The following is a 20,727-nucleotide window of genomic DNA, read 5'->3' on the forward strand; positions in this document are numbered from 1 at the left end:
CAAAGGTTTAGGGCTGCGGCCGGGCCTTTAGCCAGGCCTGCGCCCTTACAGCTTGTGTTCCAGGTGGCCCTGCCTGGGGGCAGCGCTCCCCGCTCACTCGTTCCTCCCTCTCCGGCCCCTCCCCCCTCCCCCAGCGCGCTCCTCCTGCTGCGTCCCCCGTGATCGCTTGCGCACCCCGTGGGTGATGCCCACTTTGGCGACCCCTGTCCTGGTTTCGTGTGTGGGTAGCGTTAATATTATATTTGAGATTTGACATTTATTATTGTTTGCTTAGCGGAATTTTTGATGTTAAATAATAAAACAGATTTCTTAAGAGGTTTCATCTTATACTTATATCATTGAGACTTTTTTACAAATGGTTTATTTTGCTCATTTTTGCTGTTGATTATCAGGTGACAGATGGCGGTGGTGGGTAGTGGAGACTAGTGCTAATAGTTCCCTCAGTTTATAGCTTTCGGTTTTCTGCTCAATTCTCTTTCTTTTCTTTCTTTTTTCTTCTTCAATATATCCTAATGCGCGCTATTTGCATACGCATTGCAGAGATTTTTATGTGTTCATGTCTCTGTGTTAGCTAATTTTCAACTTTATGTGGGCCAAATTGGTAACGTGTGCCTTATTTTATTGCTAACTACAATGTGGCTCTCCCTACAGAATAAAATTGAGATAAGGATTGGCACTTCTTTATGTTGGAACTTGGATGTATATCTAAACTTACCAGGGTTTAAGTGTCAACAATCTGTCGTTTCGTGGTCGTTGTCTTCACCCTTTTCTGGTCAGACAGATGTCCAGAATATTTATCTTGGAAATTTTTATTTCAAAAGTGCTAGCTTTTGTGGTTTTCCTATTCCCCTAACTGACGGCAGTTTGCGTAATAGTTATGAAGAACAACACAGGTGCCTATGTCTACATATTGAGTTTGATTTTTAATTATAATTTTTTTGTTTGTTAATTATCTTCTTAAACTATTTATGTTATGAGACAGATGGTTTTAATAAACTCTCTTAACTGGGTATTAGATGAACAGCTAGTTTGCATAGGTTTACTTAGCGTTGGATGTGCCTCCAAGGTCTATTTTATAACGTTTCACGTGTTGTACAGTCCACACTACTGTAAACACACTTTTTTGAAGGCATGCCATAACCGGCCTGCAACTGGTAAGCACAAGGGCCACATCTGCAAGAAAACAGCTGAGGTCGAATTCCTGGCCCCGCAGAAACCGCCCAGGCTGCCCAGCCTGCGGAAACAACCCTGCTTTCCCAGCGCCGCCCACCAAAACCTGTGGACCAAAAAGGAAGGTTGGGGGTGAGGAGGTGTTACTTTTATTTTATCAACAGGGGCCCCAGCTGAAGAGGTGGCTGGAGCCCTCAGGGTCAAATTAAAGGCTTGGGGCTCAGCGGCTGGGGGACCTGGCAGGGCTGGCTCTAGTTTTTTGTGCCCAAGCAAAAAATGGCTGCCCCCCGTCCCAGCCCTGGGCTCCCCCTGTACTTCCCTGCTGCCCCGAGCCTGGGCTTTCCCCCCTCCACCCACATCTACACTCCTGCTGCCCCGCACTGCGTTCCCTTTCCTCACCATGACTTGCCCCCCCACTGGTGCCCCAGCCCTGGGCTCCCCCTCACAGTGTCCACACACCCCTCCTGCCGCCCCAGCCTGGGTACCTTTAGTATCTCGTCCCAGGGGCGGTCTTCAGCAGGATTTTTGGTGTGCACACAACCACGACAGGATTGGTTCCCATAATGGTTACAGGCGTCAGGTAAGTGGGAACATTTTCAGCTGGTGACTTGGGGATTCTGGATGCATATATAGACGTGTCCTCCATAACTGGAAAAGGGTTGCTGTTTATTTTTCTTTGTTCTACTCTTTCTTTCTGTGGCTGATTTTTGCATGCATTCACTGTTTTCTTTTAAACTACAAGAAAGGCTAGCTTGTTTGGCAACGTAGGCCTCTTCGTCCTATGCATTTCCCTTGCTCATTTTTTCCTACTTTTTCTCAGCAGTTACAGCAAGTTACAGTGGATCAGTATGTTTGATTTGGGAGAAATGAAGTAACAGCTGCCCAAACTGAGCTTGAGCACTCCTGAATTTTGAGGTGTTCAAATCTGGAAGGCAGGTGCTGGGGGGAGGGGGGCTGTGGGCTCTGCGAGGGAGCATGGCAGCAACGTGTCTGGAGCTGCATGGAGCCAGACACGCTGGTCTGAGTGGCACGGTAAGGGGACTGAGGGTTGGAGAAGGGGTAGGGGGTTCCAGGGGGCAGTCAAGGGACAGGGAGCAGGGGGGGTTGGATGGGGCGGAGGTTCGAGAGGGCAGTCAGGGGACATGCAGCAGCTGGATAGGCATCAGAGTCCCAGGGGTTTATCAGGGGACAGGCAGAGGTTGGAGTCCTAGGGGGAAGTTGGGGGGAGCCTCAGGAGGGGGCAGTTGGGGACAAGGAGAAGGGAGGCTTGGATAGGGGCTGGAGTCCCAAGGGGCAGTTAGGGGCAGGGGTCTCAGGAGGGGGCAATCGGGGGAAAAGGAGCAGCGGCATTTAGATAGAGGGTGGGGTTCTGGAGGGCAGTTAGGGGCAGGGGTCCCAGGAGAGGGGTATCAGGGGACAAGGACCAGCGGTGCTTAGATAGAGGGTGGGAGTCCTGGGAGGCAGTTGGGGCAGGGGTCCAGGGAAGGGGGCAATCAGCGGCCGTGGGCGGGGATTCAAAGGGCTCTGGGCTGCTGGCAGCTGCGGGGAGCCCTGAGCCCTTTAAATCCCAGCCGGCCCTGCCGCCAGAGCCACGGCTGGGATTCAAAGGGCTCTGGGGTGCCCACAGCATGGGGAGCCCTGAGCTCTTTAAATCCCAGCCGTGGCTGGGATTCAAAGGGCTCTGGGATGCCCGCAGCGTGGGGAGCCCTGAGCCCTTTAAATCCCAGCTGCGGCTGGGAATCTCTGCTGGCAGCCCAGAGCCCTTTGATTCCCGGCCGCGGCTGAAATTTAAAGGGCTTAGGGCTCCCCGCAGCTGCCGGCAGCCCAGAGCCCTCTGACTCCCGGCTGAGTCTGAAATTTAAAGGGCTCTGGGCTCCCTGCCGCTGTGGGCAACCCAGAGCCGTTTGATTCCCGGCCGTGGCCGGGATTCAAAGAGCTCTGGGCTGCCCGCAGAGCGCCATGTGGGGGGGATTTAGAATCCTCCTGCAGGCCGCACAGTGAGGCTCTGCGGGCTGCATGTTGTGCAGGCCTGCCATAAACTAATACCACATCTAAAAAACCCTATATATTATAATAATCCATTTTTTTCATAGAATCTTATTTTAAGCAGTTTGTTGATCCCACCACAGGATGTTATTTATTTCATATAGCAGCTTTGCTTCTGTATATAAAATGTTGGTATTTTTAAATTTAAAATTCCCCTGTTATTCTGTTGACTCACAACAAATTGTGTTGGTGAGTGCAGGAGGTTGCATGCTTGTTCTTTTCTCTTTTGGATTGCTTATACTTTTATAAAATTAGCAAAATGGTGCTAATGTAGATCTGTGCTCTCTTCTTGCTCTTGCTTTTCAGGGTTTCTTGTGTAAATGTTAGTTTGTCTGTTACTTGTTCTGCCAGGTGCCAATATTTATTTTGATAGGGTCATCATTCACTTCTTCTATTATGTTTCCTACAGTGACAGTTAATAGTAAGGATTTGCACCATTGTGTACTAATGTGGTGGCCAATCCCAATTTAATCTCAACGTTTTTTTCTAATCTAGACAAAGACCAAGATTCTTAAATCAGGTCTTGCAAAATGCTCAGTTCCAAGCCTTCCTAGAGCCAAAGACTTGGCATAGGTGGAACTGGTTGATATTGAGGTACTGACATCTTTCCCTTGAGAACAATGTGAGCTATGAAGCATTGGAATTTTATTGTTCCAGCTAAAAGTCAGAGTTGAATGAGTACTTGGATATGAAAATCAGAAGGTTATAGTGGGGATTACAGTGGATGAGAAGCTGGATGAGTCAACAGTATGCCCTTGTTGCCAAGAAGGCTAACAGCATATTGGGCTGCATTAGTAGGAGCATTGCCAGCAGATCAAGGGAAGTGATTATTCCCCTCTATTTGGCATTGGTGAGGCCACATCTGGAGTATTGCGTACAGTTGTGGTGCCCCCACTACAGAATGGATGTGCACAAATTGGAAAGAGTCCAGCAGAGGGCAACAAAAATTATTAGGATCTAGGGCACATGACTTATGAGGAGAGGCTAAGGGAACTGGGTTTATTTAGTCTGCAGAAGAGAAGAATGAGGGGTGATTTGATAGCAGCCTTCAGCTACCTGAAGGGGGGGTTCCAAAGAGGATGGAGCTAGGTTCTTCTTCTTCGAGTGCTTGCTCATATCCATTCCAAGTAGGTGTGTGCGCGCCGCGTGCACATTCGTCGGAAGATTTTTACCCTAGCAACACCCGGTGGGTCGGCTAGGCGCCCCCTGGCGTGGCGCCGTTACGGCACCGAATATATACCCCAGCTGACCCGTCCGCTCCTCAGTTCCTTCTTACCGCCCGTGTCGGTCGTTGGAACAGTGGAGCGCGGCTTAGCCTTTCTCCACTTACCTAGCTATTCACCCGTTCTTGCTTTTCTGTATATAGTTGTAGTTGTAGTTATAGTTGTTTTATACCCTTTAGTTGTTAGCATACTTAGTAGTATAGTTTGAGGGTTGGGGGTTAGCCCCTTCACCTCTCCCGGAGCCCGGGCCCATGCCGGGCTCCCCGGGCTTCAAACAGTGCTCGGCCTGCCGCCGGCCGATGCCAACGGGAGACCCCCACGACCGCTGCCTGAAGTGCCTGGGGGAATCCCATCTGACTGAAAAGTGCCGCATTTGCAAATCGTTCAAACCGCGGATGAAGAAGGAGCGGGACGCTTGTTTAAAGCAGCTCCTAATGGAGGCAGCCCTCACCCCTCCAGCCTCAGCACCGAGTGCCGCACAGCCCGCGACGGGGAGAAGTGCTCCATCAGCACCGGAGAGCGCCGGCACCACCAAGACGCTCTGGCACCAGCCATCTCCGGCACCAGCCATCTCCGGCACCGTTCCCTCTCCCTGAGGGTCAAAAAGACGAAAGCTTCCACTGCAACTCCTGCACCGCAGTCTGAGCACCAACTCCAGCCGAGTCGCCCGGCACCATCACCTGCCACGGCGCCGGCTGCATCGGCACCATTGATTCCGGCCATCCAGGAGCCGTTCAGTCCGGTGCGAGACAGCTCCCCGGTACCTACCGCGGTTGAGCTTACCGTTCCCAGTATGCCGGAAACCTTCTCAACGGCGAGGGAGCTTATAGCTCTGACAGAGCCTACCCTGCCTCAACCCCTGGCACCGCCGGTGCGGGGTGTCAGGTCAGCGGGTAAGCCTACCCTAGTCCACCCACCTTCCTCGGAAGCTACAGGCAGGCACCGCTCCAGATCGAGATCCTGGCACCGTTCCTGATCTCACCGATCCAGGTCCAGACGCCGCTCGCAGTCCCGGTACCGATCGCCGCGGTACCGGTCGTACTCGCGGCACCGCTCCAGGTCTTCTTCCTCGGACCAGTACTCGGTACGGTGGTCTGCCCACCGGCACCGTGCCCATCGTAGCAGCTCCCACCATCGAGCTTCTTGCTCCCGGTCAACCTCCTGGCACCGCGCTGGTCGCAGGTCCCGCTCCCGCTCTCGGCACCGGTATGACTCACGGTACCATTCTCTGGTGCGGCATGATACCCGGCACACCGATTATAGAGGTGCCCCGCACGGACGCTCGGCTCCGCCATGGCCATCTCGGCACCCATCGGGGTCCTCCCACGCTGACAGCGCTACCAATGGCGCTATAGCCCTACAGAGCCACGCCCTTCCTGAGACCCACAGCACGGAACGAGCCCCACAGTGGTCTTTTTGGACGCCCTGGGCATATCACCAGGCCCAGGGCAAGCCCACAGTCACATCCCGGTCCGCCCCATCAGACCATCGTGCACCGGAGGCCACTATCAGCCGCCCTCCTCCGGCAGATATGGACGTTTTCTGCTTTGACGCAGGACCCTCAGGCTCTCCCAGATTCTCACGTCCCCCTGGAGCAAGAGCCACAACAGGACCCACTCGTACCAGGCCTGTCGTCCTCCTCGCCAGACAAGGCAGTAGCAGGCACGTCGACATCGGGCCCACCCCCGATTGACCTCCAGGCCCACCAGGATCTCCTTCGGCGAGTGGCCTTGAACATGAACTTACCGGTGGAGGTTCCGGAGGTGGAGGACCCAGTCATGGACATACTGTCCGCAGATGCCCCGACTCGCGTGGCCCTGCCGTTCATAAGGTCGATCCAAGCCAAAGCAGACACCATTTGGCAGTCTCCAGCATCTATCCCGCCTACAGCCAGAGGTGTGGAAAGAAAGTATATGGTACCCTCGAAGGGGTATGAATACCTGTATACTCATCCTACTCCATGCTCTCTGGTCGTACAATCTGTTAATGAGAGAGAGCGCCATGGCCAGCAAGCCCCCGCCCCAAAATTGCGGGAGGCTAAACGGATGGATCTTCTGGGTCGTAAGGTCTACTCCGCTGGGGGCCTTCAACTGCGGGTGGCTAACCAGCAAGCCCTCCTCAGCAGGTACAGTTATAATACTTGGCAGTCGATGGCAAAATTCACTGAGCTGATCCCACAGGATTCGCGTCTCGAGTTTCAAAGCCTTCTGGAGGAGGGAAAGAAGGTAGCTCGGACTTCTCTGCAGGCCTCTCTCGATGCCGCTGATTCAGCGGCTGGAACTGTAGCCTCTGGAATTGCGATGCGGAGAATATCGTGGTTGCAGGTCTCGGGTCTACCCTCCGAACTGCAACACACTATACAGGACCTTCCGTTCGAAGGCCAGGGCCTTTTCTCGGAGAAAACGGACCCTAGACTCCAGAGTCTTAAAGACAATCGCATTATCATGCGCTCTCTTGGCATGCACACCCCGCAGACCCAGCGCAGATCCTTCCGAGCCCAGCCTCAGCGTCCTTACCCCCCACCTTGGCCTCGACAAGACTTTAATAGGAGGCATGGTCGCGGAAACCGCAGACGTCAGTCTGGTTCGCAAGGGGGCCAAAACAATGGTTCCGCCAAACCATCAGCAGGACCAAAGCAAAACTTTTGAAGGTGCGCCTGAGAGCAGAGCACCAGTCTTCTCCCGGAATCCCCTCCAATTTTCCTATCGTCTTTCCTCCTTCCTCCCGGCGTGGATCCAACTAACATCAGACCGTTGGGTCCTCCGCACGGTGGAGTTTGGATACCACCTCCAGTTTATTTCGCCCCCTCCCCGTCCCTCTTCAGGGACCCCTCTCACGAGCAACTCCTCTCGCAGAAGATCCACACGCTCCTCGAAATCGGAGCTATAGAGGAGGTGCCGGAGGAGTTCAGGGGCAGGGGGTTTTACTCCCGATACGTCTTAATCCCCAAGACAAAAGGAGGTCTCCGACCCATCCTGGACCTCCGCGGTCTCAACGCCTTCCTAAAGAAGCTGAAGTTCCACATGGTGTCCCTGGGGACCATAATCCCTTCCCTGGATTCCGGAGACTGGTACGCTGATCTCGACATGAAGGACGCATACTTTCATATCTCCATTTACCCCCCGCACAGACGTTACCTGCGGTTCATGGTGCATTGTCAGCACTACCAATTTACGGTCCTCCCGTTCGGCCTCTCCACTGCCCCACGCGTTTTCACAAAGTGTATGGCTGTAGTGGCCGCCTTCCTCCGTCATCGGCACATCCGGATCTTCCCCTACCTAGACAACTGGCTTATCCACGGGACCTCCGAGGCTCAGGTCGCCAGACATGTTACCATCGTCATGGACCTGTTTGAGCGATTGGGCCTCATGGTCAATATAGACAAGTCCACTTTAGTGCCCACTCAAAGAATCGAATTCATTGGAGCCGTCCTAGACTCCACGCTCACAACAGCCTACCTCCTGCTTCCCCGTTTTTGGGCAATAGTCGCTGCCATAGAAAGCCTTCAGACATACCCAACGACAACTGTCCGCACTTGCCTCAGCCTTCTCGGGCAGATGGCAGCGTGCACTTTCGTAACCAAGCATGCCAAGCTTCGTCTTCATCCCCTTCAAGTCTGGCTGGCGGCTGTCTACCGCCCACACAGGGACGCCATAGACATGGTCATCACTGTTCCTCAGAGTGTCTTAGGCACCCTGACCTGGTGGCTGACACCATCTCTGGTGTGTGCAGGCATGCCGTTCCATCAGAGACAACCGTCTGTATCTCTAACAACGGACGCATCATCTCTGGGCTGGGGGGCACACATGGGCCACCGTCGTACGCAAGGCCTCTGGTCTGCCCAAGAGCTGTCGTTGCACATAAACATTCGGGAGCTACGAGCGGTTCGCCTTGCCTGCCAGGCGTTCCTTCCTCATCTACAAGACCGCTGCGTCCTAGTGCTCACGGACAACACAACCGCGATGCACTACGTAAACAGACAGGGAGGGACTCGTTCTCTCCCCCTTTGCCAGGAAGCGATCGAACTGTGGGAATTTTGTATAGCCCACTCGATAGACCTAGTGGCGTCCTTTCTCCCGGGGGTCCAGAATACACTGACAGACCAGCTCAGCAGATCCTTCCTCACCCACGAGTGGTCACTTCGCCCAGATGTAGCACACTCCATTTTCCAAAAGTGGGGGTTTCCCCATGTAGACCTCTTCGCCTCCCGCAGCAACCGGAAGTGTCAGAGGTTCTGCTCGTTCCAGGGCCTAGCCCCGGGCTCGATATCGGAGGCCTTCCTAATGTCTTGGTCGAACCACCTGCTTTATGCCTTCCCACCCTTCCCATTGGTGCACAAGGTTCTGCTGAAGCTTCGCAGGGACGAGGCTCGCCTCATTCTGATCGTCCCTGCATGGCCCCGGCAACACTGGTTCACCACATTGCTGGACCATTCGATAGCCAGCCTGATTCCCTTGCCCCTCTATCAGGACCTGATCATGCAAGACCATGGCAGGCTTCTCCATCCAGACCTGCAGTCCCTCCATCTTACGGCATGGCTCCTCCATGGTTAACTCAGTCAGAGTTGCGGTGCTCTACCCTGGTGCAGGAGGTACTCCTGGGCAGCAGGAAACCCTCCACTCGCGCTACATACTTAGCCAAGTGGAAGCGGTTCTCTTGCTGGTGTCAGCAGCAGGATGCAACACCTGCCACGGCTTCCATACCCATGATTCTAGATTACCTCTTGTATCTCAAGCACCAGGGCCTCGCACTATCGTCCCTGCGAATTCACCTAGCAGCTATCTCTACTTTCCACCCTGGAGAAGGCACATACTCTGTTTTTTCCCATCCTATGGTCTCCAGGTTCCTTAAGGGGCTGGATCGCCTCTTTTCCCCCGGTGCGATGCCCCGCACCGACCTGGGACCTCAATTTGGTTCTGACGAGACTTACTGCCCCCCCATTCGAGCCCTTGGCGGCCTGCTCACTCCTCTATTTATCATGGAAGACGGCGTTCCTGGTGGCCATTACATCGGCTAGGAGAGTCTCAGAACTTCGTGCTCTGATGGCAGACCCACCTTACACGATATTCTATAAGGATAAGGTGCAGCTACGTCCGCATCCAGCGTTCCTCCCGAGGATGGTTTCGTCTTTTCACCTCAACCAGGACATATTTCTCCCGGTTTTCTTCCCTAAGCCACACACATCACGTAGGGAGCAACAGTTGCACTCGCTGGACGTCCGCAGGGTGCTAGCTTTCTATATTGACTGCACGAGGCCTTTCCGTAAAATACCCCAACTCTTTGTGGCGGTGGCGGACTGGATGAAAGGTCAGCCCGTCTCTTCCCAGCGGATTTCTTCCTGTGTAACGACTTGCATCCGGGCTTGCTACAATCTGGCTCACGCCTCTCCGGGTCACGTTACCGCGCATTCAGCTAGAGCCCAGACCTCGTTGGCCGCCTTCCTCGCTCGAATTCCTGTCCAGGATATATGTCGAACAGCTACATGGTCATCGGTACACATATTTGCTTCCCACTATGCCCTGGTACAACAATCCAGAGAGGATGCAGCCTTTGGCTTGGCGGTCTTGCACTCTGCAGTCTCTCACTCCGACCCCACCGCCTAGGTAAGGCTTGGGATTCACCTACTTGGAATGGATATGAGCAAGCACTTGAAGAAGAAAAGACGGTTATTCACCTTTGTAACTGTTGTTCTTCGAGATGTGTTGCTCATATCCATTCCACACCCGCCCTCCTTCCCCACTGTCGGAGTAGCCGGCAAGAAGGAACTGAGGAGCGGACGGGTCGGCTGGGGTATATATTCAGTGCCGTAACGGCGCCATGCCAGGGGGCGCCTAGCCGACCCGCCGGGTGTTGCTAGGGTAAAAATCTTCCGACGAACGTGCACACGGCGTGCACACACCTACTTGGAATGGATATGAGCAACACATCTTGAAGAACAACAGTTACAAAGGTGAGTAACCGTCTTTTCTCAGTGGTGGCAGATGACAGAACAAGGAGCAATGGTCTCAAGTTGCAGTCGGCGAGGTCTAGATTGGATATTAGGAAAAATTATTTCACTTGGACGATGGTGAAGGACTGGAATGGGTTACCTAGTGAGGTGGTGGAATCTGCATCCTTAGAGCTTTTTAAGGTCCGGTTTGACAAAGCCCTGGCTGGGATGATTTAGTTGGTGTTGGTCCTGCTGTGAGCAGGGGGTTGAACTAGATGACCTTCTGAGGTCTCTTCCAACCCTAATCTTCTATGATTCTGCTATTCTAAGTTGTGACATTTTAGTGCCTAATACCTCTGTTCTGACAACAGATTCCTCAGTTCTTATTGGCTGTCCAGGTGAAACCTTGACTCTTGGTGCCTTTGTGGCTCTCTCACTTGAGCTTCTGAGAGGGCACTCCTGTTTTAGTCTGTTCTGGAGAATAGAGTGTTTCACTAGACCTGGCAGCCAGAGTTGTTTGTCACTAGCCTTCTTTATCTAAGAGAGATGTTTCTTTGGTTCTGAAGTATCATCTTTAAGGTTGGCTCAGGCCCCTTATTCTGTGGGTTTTAGAATCAGACAGACCTCTTTCAGACTATGTACTTCAACTGCTCTCCTTCTTCTGAGAGTGCTGGGAGCCTTCATCTTTGGCTTTACCTGTACCCTGGTATGAAGTGATACAAGCCCTTTATATAGTAGTAACATTGTTAACAAAGTCATCAGAGAGAGATACTGCCTATTGTCGTTCACCTAAATGACCTCAAGAGTCAACTCTGATCTTTTCTTGGAGTGTTTAAAATCTCCTCTAGCCAGCTTGGGGGGATTTATTAGACACATACTATAAAGAGTAATGTATGGTCCTTCATCATTGCCCCCCTGATGACAGTGTTATAATGCTGTCTGTATCACCACCAAATGATTTTTAGCAGTTTCAGGAACGTGGGGCTAATTGGTGAAGAAGTTGGATTTGAAAATGACATTTGTTTCAGGAGAAAATGCCAGTGTTGTTTGATATCCTTGTCAAAAGGCTAAGACTGCAGTGCCCATTACTTATGGCTTCCTTGCTCCTGCAACGTATTGATATTTTGCTTCAACTTCAGTACCTACTGTGGTTAAAAGTAATTTTTAAAAAGCTCATCAATTGTACCAACTGCTAGAGTTTTAATATTTTTTAATAAGCCTATGCCAAGATGACATTGATGTCCGCTTGTGCAGAGAGAACATGCCAAGTCCTCATGTTCTATACCACATGAGAGAGTCCAGGATGACTTACCTCTGAGAAAAAAGTCTACTCTTCTATAATGTCAAATTACCCAGCCGCCTTAGATAGATACATTTTTTTAAATCTGAGAGTGCTTCTTTTTGGACTTTTAGCCTGAATATTTTAAAGAGATCAAGAGCATATTGTTGGACGATCAGTCTAATTAATGCCATGACACCATGAGAGCATCTTATGATTTTGGTATCACTGCAAGAGCACTGACAAGAGCAGTAACCCTACATTACTAATTAGCTTAGTTCTCTGGGCCTTTCCAAAGACTTTAAAATTAAGGTTGAAGATGTGCATTTGAGGATACACCACCTCTTTCGTGTTTTAAAAATACAAACACTAGAGAAATTAAAGGAGTAAGTCTCGCGCATTATTCTAAGATCATCTTCCTTTTGTTATCAGTAGTGAAATTTGCATGTTTACCCTCTTCATCGCTTTCCAATAGAGTAACATCAAAAAGGGTATATTACATTGACAAGTGAAATTCAAGGCAATCTGGTTTTGCACACATCATTTAAACATGACAAAACCCCTCTTCCTTGAATATCTCAAGCTCCTTCTTAAAAAGGGCCCTCTTTAGCTCAGAATGATGATTGCAATAGAAGTATCATTCTCATAGAGGTTTTACTTCATTTCTTGTCTTAAATTGTTTCCTGGGTTTTACTCTGTGATGATAGAGCTGTTGCATTTCACCTAAGAGACAGCAGTATTTTAGTGGTGGATTAAGTGATCCATATATACTTTGTCAGCTTATGAGCTTGATCCTGCATATCCTTGATCATATGATTAATCTTGACTGTAGTCAGACTAGCCACACAGTAAAGACTTGCAGATCAGGCCCTTAATTTGTAAAGTACTTTGAATTCCTTGTGGTGGAATAGGAATAGGCCCCAATCCTGTTGGTTGATTGTGGATGGAGTACCTTTGGTGTCCTGGAAGGGTGGCAGGAAGACTTCTTTAAAGCAGCTGTAATATATTGAACATCATAGGTTTCAGCTCTGAAGTGAAGAATGTACCATTATTTAGATAGAGATAATCTTTAAGATGCAGTAGTAGCTGACATGAATGGGAAGGGGATTTTTTTCAAGGGATGGAATAGTGATAAACGCATCCTTATCCATTTGTGAATATTTTAAAGAAGCGGAAGAGAAAAGAAGTGTATTTTTAAAGGAAACATCACACTTCAGAAATTCAGTTTTACTTTTTATTCTGTTCTCAGTTTTGGAAGGATATTGTCGAGGATAATGAAGTACGTGACCTCATTTCTGACAGAAACAAATCTCAAGGTGAGATGTCTTGAATAAACTGATTAGATAAATTCTGGTAAATATAGAAAAGGAATAGCTAACGTTGATGTTTTTCTTTTGTAGATGTTCCATCAGAAGAATGGATATGGGAATCCTTATTTCATCCACCTCGCAAGTTGGGCATTAATGATATTGAAGGGCAGCGGGTACTTCAGATTGCAGTGATATTGCGAAATCTTTCCTTTGAGGAGGGAAACGTTAAACTTTTGGCAGCTAATCGTACTTGTCTTCGGTTCCTGCTACTCTCTGCTCATAGTCATTTTATTTCTCTACGACAATTGGGGCTTGACACACTAGGAAATATTGCAGCAGAGGTAAATATACTTTGGAGAAGTATACTTAGTATTAAATAGCTTGACTGATGTCTTAAATTTAATTATTTTTCTTGTGTTTATTTGAAGTAGTAGTGAATAGGTGTTTTGAATTTGCAAATAATAGATTTCAACAGAATGCACAACGCTAGGAATCAGATATAGAGTGTGGCCCCCAATTGCCTAAGCCCAGTCATATGAGGGAATGCAGTTGTGTGAGGGGCATGGGATCCTTCAAATCATCTCTAATTTTCAATTGAAATTCCATGACATCGGGGAATTACTTTAAAAATGAAAAATATTCATATGGGTTATACTTTATAAATCATATCTCCACTATGGTAATACAAGAATTCCTGTGTCACCAGTTAATAGGTATCAATACACTTTTCATAGTGATGGGTATGAGAAAACCAGGGGGACTTTGGGAAGGTTACATACACGTGGGTATATCATCAGTGAGGGAGACTTTCTTTTCAAAGTTATTTATATGTAAGAAGAAACAGTAAGGCCAACTCAATCCATTTTATGGCATTATACACCGCCGATAAATATAAAGTTGGACATTGTGTATATATTGAAATCCTGCAACGAGTAAATAGCAGGGGAGGAGACACTGTAGTGCTCAGTTACTGATAGAAATCTGACTAGGATGGTGTTTTCATGTGTGGGAGGGCCTTTGAAAGAGCGCTACTGGTGGTGGTGGTGGTAGTAGTAGTATTTACCATAGTGCCTAGGGACCCAAGTCATGGACCAGGATGCCATCATGCTAGGTACTAGGTGCTGTACAAACAGGACAAAGGATGGTGAAAGCCATAGAGAGGAATTCACCCCTAATCACTGCTACTGTTTCGTAGGGCTTAGGAAAAAGTTCATATCCATCCTGATGGCAGCCTAGGAATTCAGTTATTTTCCTTACTGTAAAGACTCAAAGAAAAAAGAGACATTCAGAGCCTCTTCCCAAATACTTTAGAAGAGAAAAGGGTTAATACTTATTATTTTTAAAATTGCAAGAACTCTAGGCATTTAAATCACAATCTTACATGCTCACAGAAGTGACATATTCCAACGTATAAAGACTTTTGAGCATTGAATTTGGTATGCAAATTTAAGAACTGTAAGTATTATGACTGTACGTACAACGTGGACTGCAGCTTAAGTAATGTTCTTTCCTTTCTCTCAGCTTCTGTTGGACCCTGTTGATTTCAAAACTACTCATCTAATGTTTCACACTGTTACAAAATGCCTAATGGCAAGGGATAGATTCTTAAAAATGAGAGGTAAGGTCTTAGACTGCTGATTTTTTTTGTAAATAGTAAGAGAATGATTTTTGGCTGTTTAATACTATTCTATATTTGTTTTTCAGGCATGGAAATCTTGGGGAATCTTTGTAAAGCTGAAGATAATGGTGTATTAATTTGTGAATATGTGGATCAAGAATCCTACAAAGAGATAATATGTCATCTCACTTTACCAGATGTGCTGCTTGTAATCTCAGCACTTGAAGTTCTATACATGCTCACAGAAATGGGAGAAGTGGCCTGCACAAAAATTGCTAAAGTAGACAAAAGCATAGGTGAGGAAGAAGCAGAACAAAATATTATATTAGTTTATTTGTTGAGGAAAAAGACTTGGTACATTGTCACATTCAGGTATTCAAAAAAATGTACTTTGTCAGAGTTTAGAGAATTTATGTGTTTGTATATTATGTGCATATTGTTGCCGTATATTTACATAACTGAATTTTTGTTTTCTTAGAGAATTAATGAAAATAGAGACCAAAGCAGGTCAGGATTTTGAATTATATATTGGCTTTATATGCAGTGAAAAATATAATGTAGAAATCCACAGAAATATATGAGGGTTTGTTTTTCTTTCAGCAAGTGTCAGTTTAATCCAAATCAGTGTGTTCAATACCAAATTCTCATATTTGTTTTGTTGTAATATCGTTATTGGTTTTGCATTTAATGTTTTAGATACATTAGTATGTCTGGTTTCTATGGACATCCAGACGTTTGGACCTGATGCACTTACTGCAGTAAAACTCATTGAACATCAGAGCTCCAGCCATCAAGTATCTGAAATCAGGCCACAGGTGGTGGAGCATGTTTCCTCACAGGCCCATACAACAGCTGTCCCAGGTTGGTGCTATTGTAGGAGAACATCTTTTGTATTTCTGTAGAACATCCTTTATAGCATATGTGACTGTCCATCTGTCTTTCTATCTGTAGCTATGTAATTGCATGCATGTGTATAGCTATATAGCTATGCATAATTTAATGATTTACTTGTGCTTCAATATGTCAAATCAGACATGCATATTTTAATATTGTTGCTGGCAAAATGGATGTTAAGTTAATCTTTGTTTCATTTTGCTAATTGAATGAATGTTTGGAACAATATTGGTCATTACATGAAAACACTCTGAAGTAACATGGAAAGTGTTAACATTTTTCAACGCTGTCAATCTTGAAAATGTACGCAATGAAAATGTTATACATTTTTATTTAAAATTAACCTGTTCATTTGCATGTTAACAAAATATCTGCAACTCACAGAGAGGCAGCAAGTCCATTTTGTGTTATATTCTGTGTGAATAGTATGTAAAAGAAGTTCTCAGTTAGTGTTAGGGTCAAATTCTAGGAGAATGGGCTATAGGATCTAATGGAATCATGGAAATGAAGATTAAAAAAATATTCTCATTGACTGCATTGAAGCCACTAAACATTTCATTTGTAATGTGAGCCAAAGTTTAACACCTACAATTAAAGCTTAAAGGAAAGTTAAATCCTTTTGTTAAGGTCATTAGAACCTCAGAATGTACTTGATATTGTAGATATTGTTTAGCTGTAGAAAATCTATTTTCAGAGTGAAATCCTGGCCCCATTGAAATAAATGATAAAGCACTCTTTGGCTTTAGTAGGGTCAAAATTTCACTCTAGATATCTGGTGTCTTTTGACGTGCACACACAAAGTTTTTAACAAGAACTTTTCATGTTAAATTCACATACAAAATTACATTCTGCTGACTTATGTGATTCCTCTAACAGCAGGTATAGGAGAAAAGTGTCTATTCCAGTGCTTTTCACAAGTATTCATTACATATCAAGAAAGTTATGGGCATTGTTGGATCATTGTTGGATCATGGTGGCTCATCCAATCCAAATATAAATGTCCCTCTCGTTAATTAAACAACTGATAATACAATCAAGCATGTACTTGCTGGTCCTAGTCCTGCTGCCCTCAATCCCATAATTTCAGTGAAAGTAAAACCTGCAGGATTTGGCTCAATTTGGAGACCCAGGAGTAAGGTGCTTTCAGCCATTTGTAAAGGGTAGATATCTGAAATATCTTGCCATATGTTGCTGCTTTAAAAAAAATAATTATTTTTAAAAAATCTTCAAATTTAAAAACTCCCTCTCTCCCCTGCCAAAAAAATCCAATCTCATCACCACCACCCTGTTTTTTTCCCCTCAATACTTAAAGTACCACAGAGTTTTTAAAGGCCCATATTGCCTTTGTGTGGTTCCCGGAAGCTCCTAAAAGGTGTAAACCTGAGACATGTTGGTGAGCTGCAACTCCCATTCAAGTCAGGGTCAGACTCAAAGACTCTAGTACTTCAGTTTCATTTCTGTGACTAAATATAAACTTAAGTTTTTTCCCTAGTATTTTTTCCCTTTCCCCCTTGGACTTAATATACATTGTGGTTTGCTGGATTACCCACTCATCCAGAACCTTTCTCAGTTAATCAGATTCTTCTTCTCAAAACTATTTTTATAAAACATTGCAGTTCAAAGTGATTTGACTCCAGAATAGTATGAGCCATGAAATCTAGACAAACTTTTTGCTAGCCGTTTGAAGGCCTTGCCCACGTTAGAGTATTTTGCTTTGATATGACTACATTGATGTAGTTACACAGGTGCAAACTCCATATATAGATGTGCTGCATCTCCGTAAAGCAAGTTACTGGAGTAAATTGTATTAGTGAATGCCCCCACTTGATATTAGTGCAGCATGTCTACGTGAGCTTTTAACCATGTAAGTAGTGTAAGCAATCATGTACAACTTTACTTTTTAGTTAGTGCTTTTTTATTTAATGGAACATGTTTGACTCTAATAGGACTATACTGAAATACCTTCATGATACTGAACCAAGTGGCCTAGTGGTTTGGTCTGAAAGAGTTAAATTAATGTGGAAAGCATTGAAGGATGAGATAATTATATCCCAGTATGTCGCATTTTCATTCTACGAAATAATAATTTCCCACTGCAGACTAAAATCTTAGTTATTTGTGTTACACACAAATGTATCATAAGGCAGTATTAGTAGTTATTTTATATTTCATTCTGTAGTCCTCTTTTCTCACAATTTGTAACTTTTTCAAAAGTTTGCCATTTGTTGAAAACTTTCCAAGCTTGGTCTGCTCTTGAAGGCGTTTGTTTTTTTTTTAAATTAAAATCAAATTGGACCAGCTGCTTAAGTTAAGTGGGTGCAAGTTGCTTGCCTACTTTAAAGAACAACTGAGATTTTTATGTGTTCAGAAAACTCAAAAGCATTTTTATTTAAAAGTTCAAACATCCTCAGTGAGGAACATGATTTTAATATTTGGGAAAAAATTAGTTCAAAAATACTAAACTTACTACCATTTTGAAAATGGTGCCCTGAGCATGTTTTAGCATTTTCCTTAAGCAAAGAAGTGCTTGTACACATGGTGAGTTTTATGGATGCACATAAACTGAAAAATAGATTAAGGGAGAGTAGTTGGGAAAACCTTATTTGTTCCCAGACTATCTAAGTATTCTGAATAATGATAGGGAATTCTACAGCCAAGGGACCACCACTGAGAATGACACGTCCCTGATTGTTTACATCAGCTACACAATCTCTGATAATCATAAATGAGAGTGCTAGACAGGAAGATAGAGACTTTCGGTAGCTAGATCCTAGCATATCAAGGTCTTTAAAGATTAGTGCCAAGACCTTGAAGCAGATATAGAACTCTGTGTAGACCTATTGCAGGTGGTCGATCACCAGTGTAACACAGGTTTACAGGGCTGCCTGTGAATGGGCCTCATAGGCAGGCCACTGCATCTTGCAGTAGTTGCAGCTTCTGTGTGGCCTTTGTGGTCAAATCATTGCAGTAATTCAGCACAGAGATGCTGATGGCATGGATGACCAGGGATAGGTCTCTTATTTGGAAGTGTAATTCATTTTTTATACAGAGAATTAAGTAACATGGCAGGATTTAACACCCTTGGGACAAGAGTGCACTGCTATTCTGTCGAAGCATCTTGATGTCATATGCTTGAATCTTGCATAAAGATGCAGTCATTTTTTGTTACTTTAAGGTCAACTCAAGTTGGTTCTGATTAGTTCCAACCTGGGATATACGCGGCTAGAATATTTGTGCAGACAGGAAGAATTGAGGAGCTAAGACAGAAGGGTCAGCCAAGGTTGAGAAAAAGCAATATTTTTTCTTTGAGTGATTGTCTATATGTATGTATCTGTATGTTGGTGCTCATGTGCCTCATGAACTTGAGATCTGAAGCATTTGGGCATCAGTGTCGAGGGGTCTGCACCTGGTGATATTTCCTCCTCCTGGGAAAGAAGGGTGAAGTGGACCAACTTGTTTCTCAACTCCTTCTTACTGCCCATGGCTCTGACGGTTCCTGTTACTCCATTCCATCCTGTCATAAAACCAGTTTCAAACCAGATGTGCTAATGCAAGTCATGGTTTATACTAGTGCAGTACATTTAGACTAGTGGTTTGCACTAATACAGTTACTCTAGTGGCTAAAAACCTTGCCGGAGATGTGTCCTCATACACATCTCATTACATCTTTGAAACAACATGGCATGCATTTAAACAGAGTTGATTTAAAGCAAATCTGATCATCCAGTAATAAATAAGCTATTGCCTTTTAAGACATGGATTTGGGGAGTTCTTTAAATATATGTAGTTATACTTTGTGTCTAGGAATCTCTCTGTAGATGTAAGTAATTAATTAATCCTTACATTTAATTTTATAATGAACTTCTTTGGAGAGTGAGGGGAGAGATCTTGCAAAAATACAAAACAAATTTCAAATCAAATTTGAAACTACTGAACTTCCGATGATCCTTTGTGTTGCCTGAGATGTTCAATTTTATAGGAAGAATCATCATTACATGTCAGCAAATGTATCTTTTTCCATAGCATCAAGAGCAGCGCAGCATGTTGCTCCACCACCAGGAATAGTGGAAATAGACAGTGAGAAATTTGCATGTCAGTGGTAAGTATACAGTTCCATTCAAATACTTTCTTGAGAAAGAACAAAAACAACACAAAATGTTAGCCACTTGACCTGATACTTCAAACTAGTTGTTTTCTCTGTCTTAGAATATAATTTAATTCTTTAATTTAATTACAAATCTAATCTTGCTGTAAAACTGTAGAGCAGCATTGTCTGACTGAACAGTATTTTCATCTTGTGCTACTGTACCAATATAAGAAAGTGTTTTCTCAAATTTTGAAACTAGATTTCTGGAAGACTGTGATTTCATCAGTGGGAGGCTCAAGCAAACCAAGGAAGATGAAAGACCTTTTTTCCTCCAAACCTTCCCCACCCCATACTTGCTTTAATATTTTACTAGTTATAATGTATGTTTGTACATCCAATGTTCTAGAGAATTGATACCCAACTCATAGCTCTCAAGTAGGGCTAGGGTGATTCCCGAAACTGGTGTTGACCTATACATGCATCTGCTCAAATTCTAAATCTTTGGGTTGATCAGTTCCTGAAACTCTTCTACTTCCAACACTCCCCCCTTCCCTCACAAAAATGATATGGGTTAAAGATGGAGCTAGTTATTGAATTGATTCAAATATTCATCTACACACACGTGTTTACAGTGAAATGGGGAGCATTTTACAAGAAGCAGAGTGGTTCTACACTGAAAGTCTGTCATTTCACTTATAACTTAAGCAAAGATTTTGGCTGCACAGGAGTAGTTTTGACAAGCTAGGATCTGCAACAGCTGAGTTGCCTCCTGTGCTCCTGCTTGTAGTTAGACACTTACATTGTACTCTGTGCAAGGTATCATTAGTAAAGTTACTGCTAGTTGACACTAACATATGATGAGACTCTGAGCTTAGATACTACAGTGATATAGTTAATATAGAAAACCTCAGATAGACGTTTTTAGCTAGAAAATAGCAGCTAGTATTTGAAATCTTCATAATCCAAAATAAGTGGAATCTGCATATTCCTCCTCTCAAACATGCTTCTTCAGAAGCCCATTGTATACAGCTATGAATTCTACAGTTCATATTTATACTATACTTTTTTTCTGCCTGGGAATTAGACAGTAGAGCTGTCCCACTGATGTCTGAGGTGTGCAGTAATAATAGAGGGGACAGTGAGCAATCAGACTCTCTCCCTTGCTTCCCAT

General features: G+C 45.5%; 1 protein-coding gene across 3 annotated transcripts in view; it reads left to right on the top strand.

Annotated features, from left to right (window-relative positions):
- Positions 1-20,727, top strand: part of ARID2 (AT-rich interaction domain 2) — a 180,679-nt gene that overhangs the window by 103,986 nt on the left and 55,966 nt on the right. For all 3 annotated transcript variants that reach the window (XM_032783149.2, XM_032783150.2, XM_032783151.2), the window contains 6 exons: positions 12,897-12,963; positions 13,048-13,298; positions 14,479-14,575; positions 14,662-14,871; positions 15,272-15,436; positions 19,493-19,568. In XM_032783149.2, coding sequence (XP_032639040.1) covers positions 12,897-12,963; positions 13,048-13,298; positions 14,479-14,575; positions 14,662-14,871; positions 15,272-15,436; positions 19,493-19,568 — 866 coding nt within the window. The remainder of the gene's footprint in view (positions 1-12,896; positions 12,964-13,047; positions 13,299-14,478; positions 14,576-14,661; positions 14,872-15,271; positions 15,437-19,492; positions 19,569-20,727) is intronic.

Source organism: Chelonoidis abingdonii, chromosome 1, assembly GCF_003597395.2.
Source record: "Chelonoidis abingdonii isolate Lonesome George chromosome 1, CheloAbing_2.0, whole genome shotgun sequence".
Classification (NCBI taxonomy): Eukaryota; Metazoa; Chordata; order Testudines; family Testudinidae; genus Chelonoidis; species Chelonoidis abingdonii.